At 43.2% G+C, this 21,295-nt stretch overlaps 1 protein-coding gene across 1 annotated transcript in view; it reads left to right on the top strand.

The window, feature by feature from the left end:
* ETS1 (ETS proto-oncogene 1, transcription factor) overlaps positions 1-21,295 on the top strand; it is a 120,463-nt gene that overhangs the window by 15,903 nt on the left and 83,265 nt on the right. The window contains exon 3 of the mRNA XM_081037655.1: positions 10,042-10,186. Coding sequence (XP_080893781.1) covers positions 10,042-10,186 — 145 coding nt within the window. The remainder of the gene's footprint in view (positions 1-10,041; positions 10,187-21,295) is intronic.

Below are 21,295 nucleotides of genomic sequence, written 5' to 3'. Positions count from 1 at the left end.
TTGTAAGGTTAGCCCTTCAGGAGACTACAATGAATGAGGTGATGTCACAGCCGGGGAGGTAGAGAAATAACACATTTGGAAGTTGTCTGGCCATTGTGTGGGAGGGGGTGACATGTTCAGGTACTTATATGGGTTGCATGTCCGGGACCCTTTCATCCAAGAGGAGGAAGCGCTTTTTCCTGTTATGCTACCTCAGCAAGCCTGTAGAGAGCGAGCCCTGGAAGTCCCTCGCACTGCTGGTCCCTTGTCCTCTCATGCGTCATCCTCTCCTTCATGCCACTGAGCCGGCAGAGTTGGGGGAGGACAGGAATGGGAGGGATGGTCCGCCCCTAGTTTTGACCAAACATGTCCCCGTCCTTGGCTGCCTCACGAGCAAAGAGGACGTGGGGAGGAGGTCCTCAGGGATTAGTGACCCCCAGGCTAAGCAAACTTTAGGAAGTACCTTGAACTGGTCAGAGGGAAGGAACAGCACTGCCTGCTCACTACCTCAGAACTCCAGTTACAGCAACATATTGGGACGGAGTGACTGCCCAGAGTGTCAGACCAGAGGGAAGGCAGTGATCCCCAACACTGAAAACGAATATTCCAAAATGCCAGAGTTTCTTAGGAGGAGACTCTGGTCTTAGGAAACATCCCTTGTGGGTTGAAGTGGGGTGATTGTATTGAAAATTAGTCATTCTTTCTAGATCAAATATTCTTCTCTTATAAATACAGTGACTATAGTTTTTGAATGAAAACAAACGTTTCAGACACTGCCGGACAAAAGATTTTTTTGACTTGCGGATTATTATATGAATGATTTCCAAGTTATATAAATGAGATCATATTTATTAGACACTTAATTGCTTTGATTGCACAGAGTAACATGACACGAACCCAGGGCTATTTCAGACATATGATCACTGAATGAATAGGGGATGGAAAAAATGCCTGAGTACATTCTGGATGCCAGCCTGGAGGGGGCAAAGGGGAAGCCACTGGCAGGTTTTAGACATTGGCCTTTGTCCTTCCTGTGCTGTTCCAGTGGGACAAAGGGACTGGCTGGTCTTCTGACTCTCCAGTGGGCAGAGGGGACTAGCCTGGCCACGGGGTTCTGCTAAGCGTGGTGCAAAGGGATCTCCAAAGCCCTGCCCTCAGACACAGATCCCTCTTACTGAGGCTTTTGAGACTGACTGTGGGTCTTGCCAATCACATCCTCATCTGAGAAATCCTCTTTTGGTCATTTTCTTTCTTCCTTCCATCGTTGATGGATTGATGGATGGGTGGATTGATGGACACATAATTCTCTTTCCACCTTCTGGCATCCTGGTGAGGTAAAAGAGGGACCTACCTTGTTCTTGCTTCTTTTGTACCAGGCATTCAACAGAGCTTTACGTCCTGGGCCAGGCAGCTGTGGAATTCAGCCTGGCCAATTATCATGGAAAGCACTTGGGCTTTGGAGTCAGAAAGACCTGGCTTAAAGTCTGGTTATTCCTTAGCCATATGGCCTTGGACAAATTACGTCACCTCTCTGAGCCTCAGTGTCTTCATCTGTAAAACAGGCAGACCTGAGGTCATTGTGATGGCTAAATGAGAAAATGCTTGTCCACTGCCTGCCACAAAGGTGACTTCAGTTACTTCTCTTTCCCTTACGTTCACCGTCTTTTCTCAGGACTTCGTGATTGTCTTAGGTGGACACAGGGAGGGAGGAGTGGAGATGATTCCACTTATTGTCCATACAAAGTGCTACCAGAACAATCTGGAGCTACTGGGGGAACGATGATGGAGACATTCGTACTGAGAAATCTCCTGGCTTCATCACTCCCCTGCACTAGAAACAGCTCCCTTACCACCAGATCAAAGTTCTCTTGTAAAGGCTGTTGGTTTACAACCCCACTGTGTAAACAGACCTGGTTCTCTTATCTTGAGTAATTGCAGTTTAATTGGGCCTCCTTGGGAAGCAATTCGCTTCTTACCCAGGGCTGCTCGGACACTTCACTTGTCTCAGGATTCCCGCCTTTGAATGGTCACAGAGGAGTCTGTGCTGTCCCCACACAACTTGGGAAGGGCTTGTGCTTGTCACTATGAAGCTTAGCACAGACACCCTTTCCTTCTGTCTGGGAATCCTGGAGAGCAATGAACAAGGTATTGAGGATAAAAGAAGTGGGAATGCACAAAAAGATATTTGGATTGTAAATGGAAACGGAAAAAGAAATTTTTGTTTGTATTGCTTCGAATGGTGATGGTTTTACCCTTGGAGAGATTGCTGGAACATAATGTTTAGGGAAACTGTTTATAGCCATAACTCTTAATGATAGAAAATTGGAAGGAAAAAAGAGGGATAACGTATATTTTTCCAGCATCTTAGAAAGCAGGGGTTTTCTAAGATACTGGGTGCACTTGGCACAATCTAGAGAGTTACAGAGCCAGACTATAACCTGGAGACCATCTCCCAATATCAGGAAATTAAGGTCTTAGAGGTTAAGTAAATTGCCCAAGTTTACAAAGTGGGCAAGAGCTGAAATGTGGTCCAGATCTGGACTCCTGGGATAGGACACTACTTACTATTGAATTCATCTTAAAATTTTTTAGATATGTGGTGATGCATAGTAACCTAGAACAGACTTTCATTCACACATCTATATGCCTTATTTATGGTGATTTGGTCATCCCTGATTTAGGAAAAGAAAACTACCGCCATTTTGGAATTGCTGCCCAATCTTGTAGCCATGGCGAGCTTTCCCACCCTCGTCCCATAATGAGGCTCAGAGTCAGCCTCTCCTTCCATCTCCTGCTCTGTGGGATATCTGTCTGACGCTGTCACCCCTGGAGGCAGCACTGGGAGTCTGAAGCCTCCTTGCTAAGGGGATAGAAGCTGACAAATTCCACTACCTCACCCAAGATCTCTCGGCAAGAGAGTGTCAAGTCCAAGCTCCCAGGAGGGTCTGAGGTTCAGAGGTCCTTTGCATTGCCCAGCCCTGAGCATTAGCCAGCCTTCACTAGTGCCTGCTACAAGAGGAGGGGATGGTGGTTTCAGGCTGACAAGAGGAGCTGCAGTGTTGGTCACACTACCGCTAACTGGATATGCTGCCCCAGGGCCGGGAGGCCTGTTGGGGTTGCCTGAGCTGTGGTCCCTATAGAAACCAAGCACATCTTTCCATTTAAGAGCAGAATTTGATATTCTCATCTCTATAGCACTCTCTCTGTGCTTTAGATTTTCTTTTCCTCTCTCAGAAACCTGCGGTATGTTAAGTCTGCCCTTTCACCAAGGCCCAAGCCCATCACTCTTATTGTTTTAAAAAGCATTTCCTGGCCTTGAGTCTAAAATTAAATTGCCCTTTGAGAGTTTCCTATTTTGTCTGTTCCTGCCTCTCCTGGTGGCTGCAACACCCATACCTCCCCCTCCCTTGCTAGGAGTACTCAGGCTTTGTCCTAAGGTAGGCTGAGCACCAAGCTAAGAAGCATTGCTGTTTTGGCTCCTTCCTTTGTGCCTCTCGAGGGAGCAGGACACGTGTTCCCTCCTGAAGAAGATGCGCCCACTGTCCTTCTGAGAGCCAGAGATGCTCTCCCCTAAAGGTCTCCTCAGCATTGCCCACAGAGAATCTCCGTGATATGTTGAACAATCCTTGAAAGGAGGCGCTAGCTTGTCTAGCATCTTCTGAGAATGAGGAAGCTCAGACTTGATTAGAAGTCTGCAGAGTTATTCAGCTGAGAGTGGAAGGGCATAAACTGCACTTTATGGAGTAAGAGGTGTTAAGCTGGGAAATTTTCCACTTATTGTATAACTGTTTATTGAGCACCTACTATGTAAGAGCCCCTACAACACTTCAGTAGCCAGTTACTCCTTAAGCTTCACTTTGTCTACTGAAGAACGGGGAATGTTGGGTCAAAACAGTTTGAACATGGTTTAGGGAAGAATGAAAACAAACGAAATGAAGACCTTCATACATTTTAAGGGGACATTGTATGCCATGAACCCAAATTATGACTATGACAACTTTTAGCTCCATAGGCTTCTCCACACTGAGGTGTGGTTCTTTATCAAATGAAGGTTTTCAGTCACAAGGTCAGGAGAAAGAATGTGGATGGATCAGCAAAAAGGGGCCTTGAAGTTGGCAAGGAACTTGGAGATCATTGGAGCCAACGTCCTCAGGAAGCAAAAACTTAATGAGGTTAGGAGACAGGCTGAAGGTTACACAGCAACTTAGGGGTAGAGCAAGACTTGAATCCAGGCTTCCTGATGTCCAATCTTCTGTCTTCCTACAGAGCATATGAACATCTGTGGCATTCCTAGAGTAATACAGTTTATCCCTGTAAATAGTAAACCCCTGTGCCATCCATCCAGTGTTAACTCAGCTTTGCCATTGGGTGTACTTGTATTTTATAAGGAGCAGCTTCTAGAAATATTTATTGTGTCTTATATGTTTATAGCCTTGCACCAAGGCTAAACCCTAGGATTCTGAAGTCGATCAAAGAGAAGACAAATTGTTCCCACAGAGTTTGTGCATGAGTAACACATACAGAAGAATAGTAAGGATGGAGTTAAGAAGCCAACCCCTGGACATGTAGGCTATTTGGCTAAAGAGAGAAACAAACTTGAAGAATAGATCATACATACCCATGGACAGGTAGACTCTGTTTGCAAGTTAGTGTAAAAGTATTGCCCTCTTCTCTCTTTTCCAATTTGGGGTATTTTGGGGGAACAGAGAGAAGGAAGACTGTGAGAAATGCAATGGCTGTGAGGTTTGGCAGGGTTGGGGTGGGGAAAGGTGAAGAGTTGTCACAAAGAGAGAGTAACGTGTGTGGATAAGGGAAGCTCGAGGTTCCTGACTCTGAAGCACTGAGAGGTGGCACTGGGAGAGGTAAGGAATACACAAGCTTTTACGTGGAGGTAGTCAGCTGTGATGATGGTTGTGAGAGCTGGTTCACCTTTAGACCAGTGTAGGGAGAAGCCTGTGTCCACTGTCCTGGTTTGCAGACTTCCAGGGCTTCATTTCATTCATTTCCAGGATGAGAGACAGGAAGTGTCTAGGCTGTGGGCCTGTGTCCTGTGATAGCCTAGGAGACTCAGCACTGGGTGTGACAGAGCAGGGCAAAAGCGCGTGCTTTCCTGAGATGCCCAGGGGACCCAACCGCTCCAAGGCTGCCTGGCTCCTATCCTTTTCTTCACGGCCATGTGCCAACTGCCTCTGGCTCTGAAGCTGCCCTTGGCTTCCATGACACTGTACACAAGTCCTTGGTTTTCTTCCTATGTCTTTACCTGGTCCTCCTTTGCTGTCCTCCTGTCCCCCATTGCTCCTCCCAATTGTAGGCAACGTTATAGATCTGTTTTTGATCCTTTCTCTTTTCGTTTTAACTGCCATTTTCCCTGACTGTGTACTCTAACTGGATCCTGTATGCTACCTAGGTCTAACTTTACCCTTTCCTGTCTTCTCCGAGCGTGCAGCCACTTTACGGACCCCTCCACCAAGGGTCTCTGCCATTACTCCATCTAAATGTAACCCAAAAAGTGAAACTTCTTACTTATGTACCTAAACTCACCATTTTCACTATTATAAAAGCAAGTAATCTGAGCATTATCTTGGATTCAATCCCCTTTTATTTGTCTTCTAGCATTCATAAAATCATATTGATTCCGCCTTGGGAACATATATTTCTTGCTTCTCTTCGCCTCTACACCCATGATCCTAACATGACTTATTCACTGTAACTGGGCTGCTGCTCACCTATGGATCTGGGGTAGGATGAACGGAGCACTCACATGGGACAAAACTTAAGGGATGCCCACCAAGTCAGTAATGAAGCTAAATAATATCTGAATGCGATACTTTTAAAAATCAAAATTAATGCAAAAATTATGATGAAAAAATAAATAAGTAACCAGAGTTCAGATTTGTCATGCTGATGGTTCCTTTTGGTCTCAGTTTCCCATGTGGCTCTGCAGGGCACTAGTACTGCCTGTGTCAGCCTCGTCACCTTTGGCTCTGCCCAATCCATCGAACAAAGCTATCGACAACACATTGATTCACCATTCACTACTTCTAATATGTACAACCTCCAATGCCTTACTCTCGAAGCCTAATTCCTGTCTGGTATTCGTGGCCCTCAACACTGATCTTTCTCTGTCCCTCCAGCTTTAATCCTTACTCATTACCCTCCTATGAGCAAGCAACCTCATTGCCCCAGAGCACAGCTTTCCTTCATGCTTTTCACCACCAAACAATACAGTCTTTATCTCTCTATATCATCTATCTGAATCTTTCTTATTCTTCCGTACATAATTGTATCTGTTCCTTTTCAACATCAGGTGTGTCATCATCTTCTTCTTCTTTTGCTCTCCAGGCCCTTCGCCAAATGTTCTAGGCTAGATATTACTGTCTTTCAGTTATTACCTTAATCTGCTTCCTCCAAGAAGTCTTACCTGCTGCCACCCCCCCACCCCCTTCCACATCAGTACTTAACCCTGTCACATCCCTTCTCTGTAATTTCCTGTTTACTTGTGTGTACGCTCTTAACGGTAAAGTTCATCTGGTGCTCATATTGTATTTTTAGCATCTAATATTGTAATACTTGGCATGATACTGATTTGTTCCATGAATGCACAGTACCATAATTCATCTGCTACCTATCATGGGACAGCAGTCACCCTTTTTAGCAATCTGTACCAGAGCCACACAAGCTTCATGTTGCACAGGTAGGAGAAAAGGGTCTGAAATCAATTAGACCTGGGTTAGAATTCTATCTTCATGATTTTATTAGTTGTGTGGCCTTTGGAAATTTACTTGCCCTCTTAAAGCCTCAGTTTGTTCTTCTGTAAAATGGAGATAAAAATACTAATCTTGCATGATTGTGATGAGGGTTAAATGCACACCAACTGGCATAGAGCCGGTATGGGATACAAATTAGTTTCTTTCAATAATCATCTGTGGGATGAATGAATGAGGATCTGTCAGGTAGTTTCCTTAAAACTGTGACAGGGACTGGGAGTGTTGCTTGCATCTCATTAAGTCACCTCTAGTTGTAGCCCGGAAAGGAAGATGTCCGCGAAGAGACTGGAACTTGTTTTGGGTGGTGCCATTTTAAAGCAATGAGGTGGGAGCTGTGCTGCCCAGATTTCTGACCTGTTGATAACCTGCTTCTTTCTCCTCAACTGAGACAGTTTCACAATGAATTGGAACTGGCTGTGTGGTTATCTTGAGATAAATGTCATTTTCATACTCTATGAAATAGGAATTAGGTCAGTTTGTGAAATGTCTAATAAACAAGCAGGTGTCCAGATGACAAGAGTCATGATGCTTCCAGGAGCATCCACCAGCAAAGGCGTTTGTGGGTTATGATAGGCTTGGTACATTATCTCCTCATTTTTCAGTATAGAGTCCTCTGGTTCCACTGAGGACAGTTAAAGAGGAAATATATCTTAAAAATAGAATTCCATTTATAAATTAATAAATGAACTGTCCCTATCAACAAAGAGCTGGGTTTGGGGGCAGGAGAGACTCTATGAAAAAAGCCAACCATGTAAACTCAGGCTGGTGATGCACTTGGTTGTTAGTCAAAGGCTACGATTTGACTCCCCACATAGCCACGTGGTCATCACCCAGGTCTGCAACCTCGCTTTGTCCCTAATCCACTAACTCCTTCTGTCTTGCGTCTCTCCCCTGCACACTGACTGCATCTAGCTCATTTCCTTCAATAACTCTCTGCACACTACACTTTGCCTCCATTGCCTTTCCCAAGCAGGAAAAGCCTAAACTTTTAAACCTGAATTCAAGTTCTCCTCAGGTTCCCACCACCCTAGCAAAGCCTGTGACCAATTACTCACCACTTATCTACCTGGATCCTACTTGTCCTAGCTATTGCCATCTTACCAGGATCTTCTGGTTTAGGCAAGCCATGCATACACTGACCCAAAAGGAGACAGGACCGGGAAGCTTAGAGTTTTCATTTATACCACTTAGAATCAAAATTTCCTCCCTCCAGAGACTATTGCTACCACACTCTGATTCTTGACGTTGAGTTTTGAGAAAGACTCCAGAGAAATATAAAAAGATGGAGATAGATAGATATCGAGCACACAGCTAGTCTAGAAAATGGGTTTCAAATTGATTTGCTGCAACGTATTGTTGAAAACCTACTTATCTTTTGGGTATTCACAAGAAAATCTTAATGTCGTTGCTGTAGGAACTAATAATATTAAAATACAATGTCAGCAAAATAGTTTTAAGGCAGAATTAATGAAATGTGTTCTGGCTGAAGCTCAGTAGAGTGTTCTTGATGATTTCCCTAAATTTCTTGGTCCCAAACACAAAGAGCTAGCTGAACTGTCATTGCTTCATTTATATTCTGTGGTTCTCACCAGAGCCTCCTGCTAGCAGAAGGCCAAGGACATTAGCCTCTGATATACAACAACTCAAGGCAATTCCATTCAGTCCCAAGGGTGTTATTACCTTCTCAGCATCTTTAGCTCAGTTTGCAGATGAAGAGACTCAAAGTACACTTCATTCAGTCCTAGTTTGAATGACTTTATGAATATTATGGGAAACATGTGCACAAATTAATGTGCACAAGACCTTCTATATTTTGGGTTTGATTGTCATATTTCTCTGTGCCAATGTACTCTGTTCTGTTATTTTTACTGAGCTGAAGTGAACAGACAATTGCAAAATGGGGAGGAGAGTATAGATAGTGAATGATTGAATCTAACATAATAGGGCTGAGTTCTTGTATTGTACTCAAGGGGAGACAGGACACAAGGGGTTCTCTAATTAGAGGGTCTAACTGACGGTTAGCAAGTTACTCTTTAGGGATGAGAATACCACCTGAAGAGTTACACTCTTTAATTAGCACCATAACATCAATACATTTAATTACATCAAATTCTAGGAGAGTTTGGTTTTCTTAATTGGTGTTTTTATTGAGGTAGAGGAACGATAAGAGAGAAAGACTAAAAAAGAGAAAAAGAAGGTTGAGGATGGTTCAGTGTAGATTAGACTCCTAATCTCAGGTAGTCTACTTTCCATGATTCTGCTGCTTCTACATTTATGGCTTAATTTTTAACCCTCTGTCTGGTCCCAGAAATGTTAAGGGTCTCTTGGATTAAAAGAATACCTACCTTATACTAGTCTTCTCAGACAGTATTTTTTACATCCATTTTGTATAATATGTAATTTTATTACATGAATTCCATGTTTTATTTTGCTTTATGTATTCTTTTCTTACACATATTTCATTTAATTCTCCTGCCTTATGAGGTAGGTATTATCATTCCCCTCTTAAAATTGAGTAAACTGAGGTTTAGATAAAGGAACAGGCCCAGGCCCCCAAGTAGTAAGTGGTGGAGCCAGAATTTGAATCCACGGAAAAGTGGTCTCAAAGGACGTGGTCTTCACTACCACAAAATATGGCCTCCCACATAGCACATTTGTCTTTCTGAAACTGTACTAGGTGGGTAGTATATTTTATGGATTTCATAGCCGACAAAAGAGTGGCACAAGTTTCCAAATGTTGAGAGAAATGGAAAATTCCTGTCTAGCAACCAGTATCATTAAAACCTATGTACATTGATTAACTGAAAAAATGAGCAATTATTATTATGGAGTACATTTTTGTTTTGTTTTTCCTTTGGCATTTACCACCTATTGATTGGTTCTATGATATTGGAATAAGTCTTATAAGAATATACTTTCATGGTATTTTTACAGAGCAAGAAAACAACAACAAAAAAAAAACACCAAAAGCCAGGATTCTATACATTTAAGATGACCAAGATTCTGCCTTGCTGTTAACTATGGGTTATTTGAAAATTAGAAAAGATAGTCCTCAAATGTTTGAAGAAATGAATGGAAATAAATATGTACATAGTCTAAGTCAGAAACACTTCCTATTCCCTGTGTCTTTTTTTTTTTTTTTTTTTTGATGGGGAGCATGTGATCAATAGTTGGTTCTCTCATCTATGGATGATTCCTCCTGACATGTGGTTGGATGACATGAAGTCACTGTTCCATTAGTGCTAAACTATAGAGATTTTCCTCAATGTATTTCCTTTTTTTCCCTTGGTTACAGAGGCAAGGACCTTTCAACTCTTATGAAGATCCTCGAATGGCCTGTGGTTTCCAGTCCAATTACCACCTGCAAAGAACTTGCTATCCTTTCTGGGAAGAGATGGCCACTCAGGAAGTTCCTACTGGTCTTGAACATTATGGCTCAGGTAGGAACATAAAGAAAGGCTGAGAATGAGGGCAGAGTTGAAGGACAATGGAAATTTAATGAAGGCTGCTTTCTCTGAAATAACAGCTGCCATATCTTATGTGGATATGGATGCTATTATACTCTCATGGAAAGCCTCAGGCCTTTTCAATAATTTTGAGTTATTTTATTCTCTAGCAACAGGAAACCTAAACTCTCGGAATGGGCCCAAGAGAGGAGAGATTCTTTTAGGTCTTTATTTTGTAAATAGTTGTGTCTCCTGTGCATTTCCTGCAACTTAATCTGTTTCAGCCTGGCGGTTGACAAAGGGCCTAGAAATTTTGCAGTCCCAAAGTATAAACTGTATAAATGGTCTTCTTACAGAACATAATTTCTTTCATTCATGTTCTCTTTCCATTATACCCTACCTCTCTTGCCATGTCTACCTGTATCTGGCTTCTGTCTCCCCTTTTTTACTTTCTCCCCAGCTCTTCTTCACAGAAGCTCCTCTCCTCCTCTCAGCATTCCCTTCGCTCCAGACTTGCTGGTCACAGTGGTGCCCTCTGGTGAACAGGAGTTACATTGCTCCATAGAACTAAAAGGATCTGTTTTCCCTAGGAACTGAGTTCAAAGGCCTACCCAAATTCTGTTTTGCAGGACTCACTGCATTTCTCACAAATTCAATTAGTCTTTGTTTACTTGCTACCTTTTTGGGTTTATTTTTAATAGAAAATGTAAAACTTGAATTTGGGGATTCTGAAATAATTGATTCAGATATTAATTCAATTTTTTTCATGAGAGTAGGTTATGATAATATATACAAATACCGAAAAAGCCAGTTAAGATCTGTGTTTTCTCCCAGGATGAATTCTTAGCATAAGAAACTTCATTACTCTCTTACATATTGAAAATATGTACTTCTGAGGAATTACACAGGGGGAAAGCCACTGGAAACTAACTTAAATTAATTTTTTTTCTGTTCATTGTCTCTTAACCCCACAAAAATATATGGTAAACTACTTTTATAATAATGAAAATATAAAATAAATGTTTGTTTTGTTGTCCATGCCTTATCTTTCACCAGGAATACCCAGAGAGGCCCAGAGAAAGATGCAGTAGCACTAGATGGGGGTTGGGAGCAAGGCATGGGGGTTGCTTTCCAGTTGCCTGGTTCTTCTCCAGGGCAGGATGGAACCAATTCTTGTGTCCCATGTTCTCTTGATTCATAGCTATTGATCTTTGAGGTATTCTTAGGCGCCACCTTGGAATTCAGACATGATAACATTAATGCTTTCTGCTGGGTGTCTCAGTTCCTGCAAGCGTAAATACAAACGTATCAGCTATCTACCCATTTCAAGAGAAGACAGGGAGGGTTTCACATCTGTTCACAGGTTAGACTTAAGGACTTAAAATTTTAAGAAATGAAAAAAATGATCCTTTGAAATTCTAAACAAAATAGATTTTATTTGTATAAAATAAAGATCAAAATGATTGTGTCTACATTAGTAGAATTCTCGAATCCTGTTAATATAGGAAGCTTAAGTCTTATGTTTCCCAATGCAAGAAAGATTAAAGTTATCTTGCCGTAACACTTTCAGCTCAGGATGGTGCTTCTGCGTGCTGAAGGTTACATCTCAATAGCTGAGATCATTTCCACACTTGCCCATAGTCTCAAGATCAGAATGTCTCTTCTTCATAGCAAAAAGACATGGTCCTTCTCTTTCTTAGCTAAGTACGTGAGTTCCCAAGTGAAGATAAGTTTTCATTCTCCCCCTTTTCAAGGTTCTCAAAGGTAAAGGAGTTTTTATTTCAGGGACAACGAGACAGAGGCTGTGTAGAACCTCTCAGGATGAAGCTGCTTTAAAATGTAAGGACTGGTAGCGGTATAACATAGTCTTCCCAGTCTATTGTTGCAAAAAGAAGGAAGCTGGAGTCACTCAAACTAGTGGCTCTTGGGTAGGGTGGGAAGATGGGGGCGCATAATAACCAGTCTTCAAATGACTTCGGTTGCCATCAACCGTAGCTCAGAAATGCTAGGAAGCCTCCATGTGGGGAGTGGTACCTCAGTGGCAAATGTGATGTCTGTAGTTCCTTCTGTCCTAGGCTTCCTCTGATGGAAATATCTGGCACCAGCCCTGAGCTTTTCCAGCTCCTCCTTTGCCTTTTGCTCTGTCCAGATGAAGGAGTTGCAACAATTATTTCTGGGCTTTGGTCCAGCCTTCCTCAGTGATGGGTGTCCTTTGGAAGGAGATCGTGGGGTTGGTTATAGGGAAGGGAGATGGAGACATGGACCAACCAACGATTTCTCCAGCTGCAGCACATTTCCTTGGAGTTGTGTTGAGTAAGAAGAAAGAGGGAAAAAATACTCTACATTTTTTTCATCTTCTTTTATCCTATTTATAACTTCAGTTTCCTTCCCGTTCGTTCGTCTCATGGCTGCTCCCCACCCCCGCTCCATCTCACGTTTTGTGCTCTCAGAAAGGATGAATGAACTTCTTTTCCAAGGACTACCCTCTGTCAGTGAGTGAGATACCCAGCAGGAGGGGCCATCAGAAGGGGCCATGGAGAAAGGATTAGGCCCCTTCCTCTGAATGTTGCTCCTATTCACAAAGGGGCAGAGGCTGAGAAGGAAGAGAGGAGTGGGGGAGGAGGTGGAGGGCAAGGGAGAGAATAAAGCTGAGAGAAACTATGAATGGGGGAGAGCTTACCAGGGGAGTGGGAGAGACAACTCAGTAACCATGTTAAGTTGAGAATCGGTTAGACAGAATAGATAGTAAAAAGGGTGCTGAGAAAGAAAGAAAAGACGTGTGGAAATGGACAGAAAATAAAGGTGGATATTAGTAGAGAGGTGGAGAATACTGGGAAGAGAAAATGAAAAATGAATGGGAAGGGGAAAAGAAGGGGATGCCAGACAAAAGACAAAGCAAAAAGGGGAGGGAAATGGAAGATGACATGAAAGAAAAATAGATGAATCTGAGGACGTTAACTACACAGCTAAAAAGGGAAGCCACATTTGCATGCAATTGCCTGTGCAGCTGTACATTTCTTCATGACAATCTTGTAGTCATCATTTTCTTTCATTTCTACCTCCTCTCATTCCCCCTCTCCCCCCTTCTCCCTATCAGCCTGGAGCCATTAGCAAGAGCCAATGGGGATGGAGAGCTGGTGTTCTGCATGAATGAATGGGCCCTTTCTGTCTTAGCTTCTAGTCATCCCTCTGTCGGGGAGCCTTTTGAATCAATGGAGCCCCTTACACAAGACATGGCTGAAATGTCTGCTAGTGTTTATAGTCTGACTGGAGTGGAGCCCAGGGACCGTGCCTCTTTTCTGTTCTCTTCCTCTGTTCTGTCCTCCAACCTCAGTCTTTTCTCTCAATCATTCATCACAGCAAGATTCCTTTTTTTTTTCTTTTTGTTAATCGCTTGCTACTTGTCTCTAAGAACTCACTAACATTTCACTGCCATTAAATATTTTGACTAGTTCCTATCCACAACCCTGTTGAAAGGATGGAGTAGATGGCAAGCCATTTCTAGATAGAGGCAGTGGACTCAGAATGGTGCCCAGACCCAGCTGGAGTCATTCAATGCCTGTTTTCCACTGGGAACTAGAGAACTGACATCAGAGACACAAATAAGCACCCAGGCCACAAGACCACAGCCCATCCCATCAACTGATAGCTGTCTGCTTGATTTTAACCTCATAAGCATGATGATCATGAATGACAATCGTGTGTATCAGAAAATATGATGCTTATTTACTTGACACTCTTCCAGAGTGATACACCATCAAATTGTTTTCATTTCAGGTATGCATTTATTTTGAATCAGCCAAAATTATGGATGTGATGTTGTGACTGACGTTCACTTTTGCGAAACAGTTGCTTAGAGCTGGAAAGTTGTCTCCAGCTACAGACCCCAGTAAACCCAACTTACCCTCAGGGGATGAACCTGTAGGCCCTTGATTTGGAAATAAGACAATACTTTTTTTTATTCTTGTATAATGCAACTTGGTATGTGTTTGGTCATTGAACATAGTAAAAAATCCTCATCTTCCCACATTTACATCCTACCCTTCAGTTCTCATTCCTCACGAGAGAGGAAGAATATATTATATAATGGTAAAGAATTCAGACTTGGGAACCAGATTGCTTGTTTTTTTAAATTTATTTTTTAATCACAGTTGCCATATAGCATTATACTCGTTTCGGGTGTATAACATAGTGATCAAACATTTATATACCTTATGAAGTGATTGCCCTGATAAGTCGAATGCCTATTGGACACTATACATAGTTATTACAATATTATTGAATATATTCCCTAGGCTTTACTTTACATCCCTGTGACTATTTTTATAACTGGCAGTTTGTACTTCTTGTACATGAGCTCTCCTGAACTATGTGACCTTAGGCAACACAATCTCTGTACTTCAGTTTCCTCATCTAAACCAGCAGTTCTCAAAGTGTGTCAGAATCACCTGGAGGGCTTGTTAAAACTTGAGGCTTCTATCCCCAGGGTTTCTGATTCAGTGATTCTAGGGTAAGTCTCAGGAATTTGCATTTCTCACCAGTTCTCAGGTGCTGCTGCTAGCTCAGGGACCATACTTTGGGAACCGTTAAGTTAATATATGTAAAGTTTAAAACAGGGCCGTCACTTAGCAAGCGCAATATGAATGTTTTTACTATTATAACTCATTGTCCTGAAGTGCCCGAGAGTCCAAAAGTGTCTGGGTATCATTGAGTCAGAAAGTGACCCAGTGATTTGTTGAACACTTTTGGTGGCCACTGCCACATACTGGAATCAGAACAGACATATGGAGAAAGGGGAAGACTCATTCTTTGTTTCTGAGCAACTTTTATTCAAGTGTGTATGAAGGGGTACATTTACATGATAGAAGAAATGGTTCCCGAGTGAAATATTACACTTATTTATGAGATAAAAGTTGGCAATGTAAGTATGTGACTTCGGATTTCACTATTTAAAATTTCTAAAATAAATGTCCCAGCAAAATGGTAGAACTAAAGAATGTCTTTCCCAAATAAACTTTGGAAGTTCAAGTGGGAGATATATTGAGAGTCCGAGTTCAAGGTCTCTCCTGGGGCTTTCTCAGGCCGTCAGGCGGCTGGGAGAGATCAAACCTGGGCCAATGTTTGGAAAGGGCTATCGACAACCAGGTGGGAAGTTTCAGCAGGAAAAACAGATGCCTCCAATTTGGCTTTTAAGTGTTGAGAACATTGAGGGAATGCCAGAGAGACTTGTTAAATGGAGATTCACCTTGCTGTCAAATGTTTATTCTCATAGCAGTTTTGTTCTTTCAACTGGCCATCTCAGATGACCCGATGGGTTTTAAAAAAACGATATTTTAAACTCTCTCTGCAGCACATACGTGTTCTTTTCCCATTCAGGGTGTGTTTTCCTTTTCTAGAGGACTTGTTTCAGGTTCTTTGTTCTTCAAAACAGTTCTGATCCTGTTTGTGTGTGTGTTTCTGGGATGTTGTCGCGGACTGTTCTTCTCAGGGAAAATTTCGACCTTCTCAGCATCTGACTTGATAGCTGTGGTATTTGGGAAGGAGAAAACTGTAACTGGAATCATTTCAGGAAGGCGACAGTTGGGGCCTAACTGCCTTCACAAGCAACTTCCAGGGGACAGCGCCGAGGGAAGGTTGATGCAGGAACACCCTCTCCCCACCAGCATTCCATCTCTCAGAGGACCAAGGATTTCAAGGAGGAAACACTGGAGGAGAGAGAAGCAGATCTGCCTTGCCCAAGTAGTATATTAGGAAGAGAATCCAGATGCAAAACACCATTCTACATGCTTGCTCTATCATTTTGTTCTTCTGATAATGAGATTTCTATGAATGCCTAACCCTGTTCTCCATAAGCAAAGGATATTTCTCTGCTATGGACTGGACTTGCTTCCATTTACCAATGTTACATTGCCTCATCCTTTCTATTCCCATCCCCCGCTCCCTTAGTAGTTTTCTAGCCTTTGCTGTTTCATACTCAGATTACAAGATTTTTTGGTATGAGTTTTTGAGTACAAGCTGAAAGGTATTGAATCCAATCAAAGGGTTTAGCGTGGTCTGGAAAGAGCAAGAAGTCACCTGGGATCTTGTTCCCTCACCTGTAACAGGTGGGATACTCAAACACTTATTTCCAAGAGTTCTTGTGCCCATGAAAAGGGGTGATACACTTAAAACGTCATAGCTATCCAGGTGATTAATACATGCTACCCTCCTTCTTCCTTTCAGCAGATTTGAGTGTGAATTTAAGTGAGCCGAAGAAACTAGAAGTCCCACCCTTATCTAAGGGGTCTTGCCTACTCATATCGTCCAAGTTTAATTTTCTTACACCTGTCAACTTTACCATTCACTGTGCCTCATTTTACCAGGGAAAGGAGAAGGGAGCCTGGTGAGGACCAGAAAGGGAAGCGCAAAGCGCAGCCTGTGAGGGACCAGAGCCCTGTGTCTCTCTAGTGACCAGCAGCCCAGGGCAGTAAGGATTGTAAGGTCTTTACAAATGTCAGTCACCTCTGTAGCTCCTCAGGAAGGAAGGTAACCTAGAGGAAGACACTGGAGACCATGGTTAGTTGAGTGAGTTACAATTCGAATGCAAGCATTCCGTCGGCTGTCCTCTGATTTGTTGCTTCTCGAAAATCCTAGGAAGTAACAGCAATGCACTGGAAATCCCAGGCGGCTGTGGAGAAAAAAGTTATCTTAACTTTTTCAAACCACAAATATTTGGGCCGAGTTGGGAAAAGGTCCCTGGGGCACCAAGTTCCTATTTGATTCAAGCAGTTTGACCCCTCTTCTGGAAGTCCTAGAGCGGGGGATGGGGACATGGACCCTGGCCTGGCGTCAGCCCCCGCTTGGCTCGGCTCGGTGAATGGAAATCTGGGGTTGGGGAGTGATGCGGGAGCTGGACAGAGTCTGGCCAGGAGGAGGGCTGTGTGAGGGCGGGCAGGGTGGGGGTGGATGCGCAGAGACAGCCTGTTTTGCTCCGTGTCTGGCCGCGGAGAGACTCGTACTCTCTTTCCAGATGTTCGCTGTGTTTATAGCTGCTGTAGCCGGGGACCCAACTGCCTCATTACTAAGTTTCCTTCTTGTGCTGCAGCCAGGGGTCTCAGCGGGGCCGCAGCTGGAAGGGGCTCGCGGGGGAGGGGTGGGGGGAGGCGTCTGGCTCCCTCCCCCCGCCTCTGCGTCCCTAACCCCTACCCCGCCCTCCTCCCCTGCAAGCCTCTCAAAATACACGAGCACACAAAAAGAAAAACACCAGCAGATTTTTTATTTCAGAGAGTAAACACTTGGGCCACGGGGGTCTGGAGGTTATGGGAAAAGAGGAAACCATCAGGCTAATCAGGCAGGCACACACTTCCCCTGCTGAAATAAAGCAGAAATCTTCGCGCGCAGGGCTGGCGGGTTAACCCCAGCGCTGCCAGCCTCGCGTGCCCTGAGCTTGGGCGGCCTAGGACAGGGCTTCTAAGCCAGATCCTGGCAGTGGCAGCGAGAGAGAGGAGAGACTGCCTCGGCCCGGCCTGAATGCCCTTCCTTAGTCCGTACTAGCATGTCTGCCCTCAGCTGGGCTTTAGAAAGAGTTGGAATGAACAGAAGAGATTCTGGACTTAGATTCGGTTTTACAAGAGGTCGGAGGGAATTCTAGATAGTGGGGGAGATAGATAGGTAACAGAGCTGCGCTCTGCCCAGAGCACACCTGTGAATTGCTACTGTGTGGAAATGGGCAAGAGAGTCAGTGGGACTGATTTGGGCTAAGGTTTTAGCACTGCCACCTATCACCCCTGTAATCATGGCCAAATCACTGACCCTTCTGAGCCTCAGTGTCCTCATTTGTAATATAATAATGCCTACCTCACAGAATTATGACCAGGAAGGAATTGTGACATTGAACGTGGAAATGCACCAAAGCATGGTTCTCAACTCATTATTTCATATATTACTTTAAATTGATCAGGTTTCCTCCCTCCCTTCCTCACTCCTTCCCTCCTTCCCTTCCTTTCCTTCCTTCCTTCCTTCCTTCCTTCCTTCCTTCCTTCCTTCCTTCCTTCCTTCCTTTCTTCCTTCCTTCCTTTTTTCTTTCTGTATTAAATGTCTTCACCTTCAATATTCACTCATTTGCTCCCTGGATGGCTGTTTGGAGAGCATAAATAGCTCATGGGACACAGGTCATAGGTCAAACATGAGACCTAATTGCACTCCCAGAGAAATGACCTTTTCACTGATGTATAGGGCAACCTTGGGCTCTTTCTGAGGCTGCCAGTGTGAGTGGCCCATCAGCTTTCATTTCAGACCCTGCCCCCATACCATGATCTAGTCAATTAACCACCCCTCCCTCACCATCAGTATTTTTTTTAAATAGGACTATGTTTTCCCCACTCTATTCCTGAACATCCCAGTTAGATTCACTCACAACCTTCAAAGAAATGTTTGACCCTTGAATTTTCTTGCTTTTTAAGAACACAGACCTTTGGAACCTCTGTTTACTCTTTCGGGTGGCATTATAAAATCAAAAAACAAAACCTACCAAAGTTAGCTTTGCTGAAGTTATTTTAACAGTCTTTTCCATACCTTCTCAGACTGGCTGAAGGGGTGCTTGTGAAATAGAAATACCCATGATTTAAATATCCATAGAACCAAGGCTCTAGTTGCCTTTGCAGAGGTCACTTTAATTCTTACCTGCTTTATACTTTTTTCTTTTTTTTTCTTTTTTTTTTTTTTTAATATCAACCCCGACAATTGTCTGCCAATTCTTAGACCTGCTCATTTTCAGAGCAGGGGTGCTTGACCCAGATGAATTTCAGAAATGTGTGATTCCTTTGAAATTGTGTGCAAGAATTTTTCTAAGGGTCTGTAGTTTCCCCCTGATGTGGGAAGTGCTCTGAGATACCCAAGAGATTTAGAGCTACTGCCCTAAAGGAAAAGGTACCTTTGTACCCCCTGCAGTACTTAGCATATTGTACTTAGAGAGGATGCCAAGCATATTTGGTTGAACTGGATTGAATTCACTGATATAAGCTTCCTTCCTATCAGCCCTTCTCACCACTTTGGTCATTCCCAAGAGAGTATTATTTAAATCTGGAAGCTGTTTCCATCCCATTGTCTCGGAGACACTGGCATTGAAGCCTTGCCTGAAGTCCAGCCACATCTCTCCTTTTTCTTTTTTTGTATCTCCTTTTATTTCATGCTCCATAGAATGATCTCACCAAATATTCATGAAGGTGATGGAACTGTGGCCTCTCTACTGAGAGGTGGGGGTGGGGATGGGGCACTTCCCTTCACTTCAGATGGTCATAGGAAACTCACTCTGTGCTCTGCTTCTCACAGACTTCCCAGTGAAGGAAAGATTTTCCTCAGCATCTCTATGTCATGCAGTGGGGACAAATGAGTGGTAGAAGCAGTGCCTCTGAAAGAGGTAGAAATCCAGAGCTAATGCCCCCTCCAACAATGGATACAGGAAGAATAATGGCTGGTAACCCTCCGTCCGATGCTGCACTCTGCCAGCCGAAGGCTCCAACTCTGGGCTGTCCCTCAGAGTCTTGGCCCTAATTTCTGATCTTTGGCTTTTCTTGAAACCGTTGTGATATCTGCTGCCACCAACTAACTTAGACAAGAGGAGACCATTTCCAGAAGTCTCAAATCTAATGAGAGAGATTACCCCACCCTGTGTCAGCATCAGCTACTTTGAACTGTCCTCGGACCTCTTGGTATCTCTTTCTTTGGTCAATATAGATGGACTTTCTTAACTGAGAAGAGCTAAGTGTTTAGATCCCATTGTATACTCATAGGTTGAATGTTGGGTTTTATAATGAAACTGTCTGAAATGACTGTGGGCTGTTTGTGGAAACTAGAAATTAAAAAGTTGTGTTTGCTTCAACCACACCTGAAATATTTAGGCAATTCATCAGTGCTTTTTGCTTTGAAAAACCTGAGTTGAAAGTTCCTGAACAACACAACCAAGCTATCATAATGCAAAGTTTGCTTGGCTTTAGTGCTTTGTTTTTTTTCCAACACGGTTCTGATCCCTCTGTATTTCCAGTTAGATAACTATACTTATCTCTATTTCTATGTTGTTTCTCTACTGATCAATAAAAACCAGAATATAAAGTTGAAACAGTTCAGATCCCATTCTTCTTTAGTTTTAAATAATCTTATTGTAGAAAGTCCAAAAGAAGGCCTGTCCTTTTAGAACAGTTTGAGGTAGAGGAGTTATCCTTCACTGAATACTTTCCATGTGTTAAGGATCACACACAGATGGTCTCTTTTACTCTCACAACATTCCTATGAGAGTGATATCATTCCCATTTTACAGATGAGATTAATGAGGCTCAGAGAGGTAAAGTTACCTCCCCATAAAAGTCTAACTATAATTATCAGAAGTGGGAGAGGTTCAGTTAAACTCGGGTCTTACTCCAAGGCCCATGCTCCTAACCATTATACAAACTTTACCTGCTGCCCCAAACAGTCACCAGGGATGAGGCAACAACGAAGTTGCCGTTGTTGCCTCATCCCTGGTGACTAATGCCCACCTCTGGGATAAAGGAATAGAAGTTTTCCTAGCTGTCCCACCAACCAGAGAGCCATGGAAATCTTACAGAGATGGGACAGGGAAAATAAGCTGCTGCGGCTTTATTCCTTTTGGACCTTGTCTCCGATTTCTTTTGGTCCAACATTGGTATGAAAGTGCATGAAGGAACACAGAATTCTGTGAGGCTGCTTCAGAGACCGGTGTCTCCTTTGCTAGGCATTCACTTAGAGTCTGTTACCTAAGTATTGCACTCCCTCAGCCCCCCACTCCTCCACCAACTAGCTCTGTGAGCAGAGTCACTGAGCAAGAGTAAACCCTTAGAAGTTTCTGAAAGGTTATACCCTTGAAGCTTCCATAGTGTACACAGCACGTGCTGAAGTTTACACAGACTTCTCAGACCTCTGAATAGGGAGACTAATTGTGGGGAAGCTGCTTTTCAGCACACAGAATGGGCTGTTCTCTGTGGGTTTTACTATCAAAAGGCTTTTAAAAGTGCAGTGCAGCCATTGTTGAATATTTCACAATGAATTAAATACCATTTCTCTCCTCGCAGCTGTTCCATATGAGTGAGCGTAGAGTGCTATTTTTTTTCC

This window comes from Rhinolophus hipposideros (assembly GCF_964194185.1).
Source record: "Rhinolophus hipposideros genome assembly, chromosome: 24".
Lineage (NCBI taxonomy): Eukaryota > Metazoa > Chordata > Mammalia > Chiroptera > Rhinolophidae > Rhinolophus > Rhinolophus hipposideros.
This window is presented reverse-complemented; position numbering and strand designations above follow the sequence as displayed.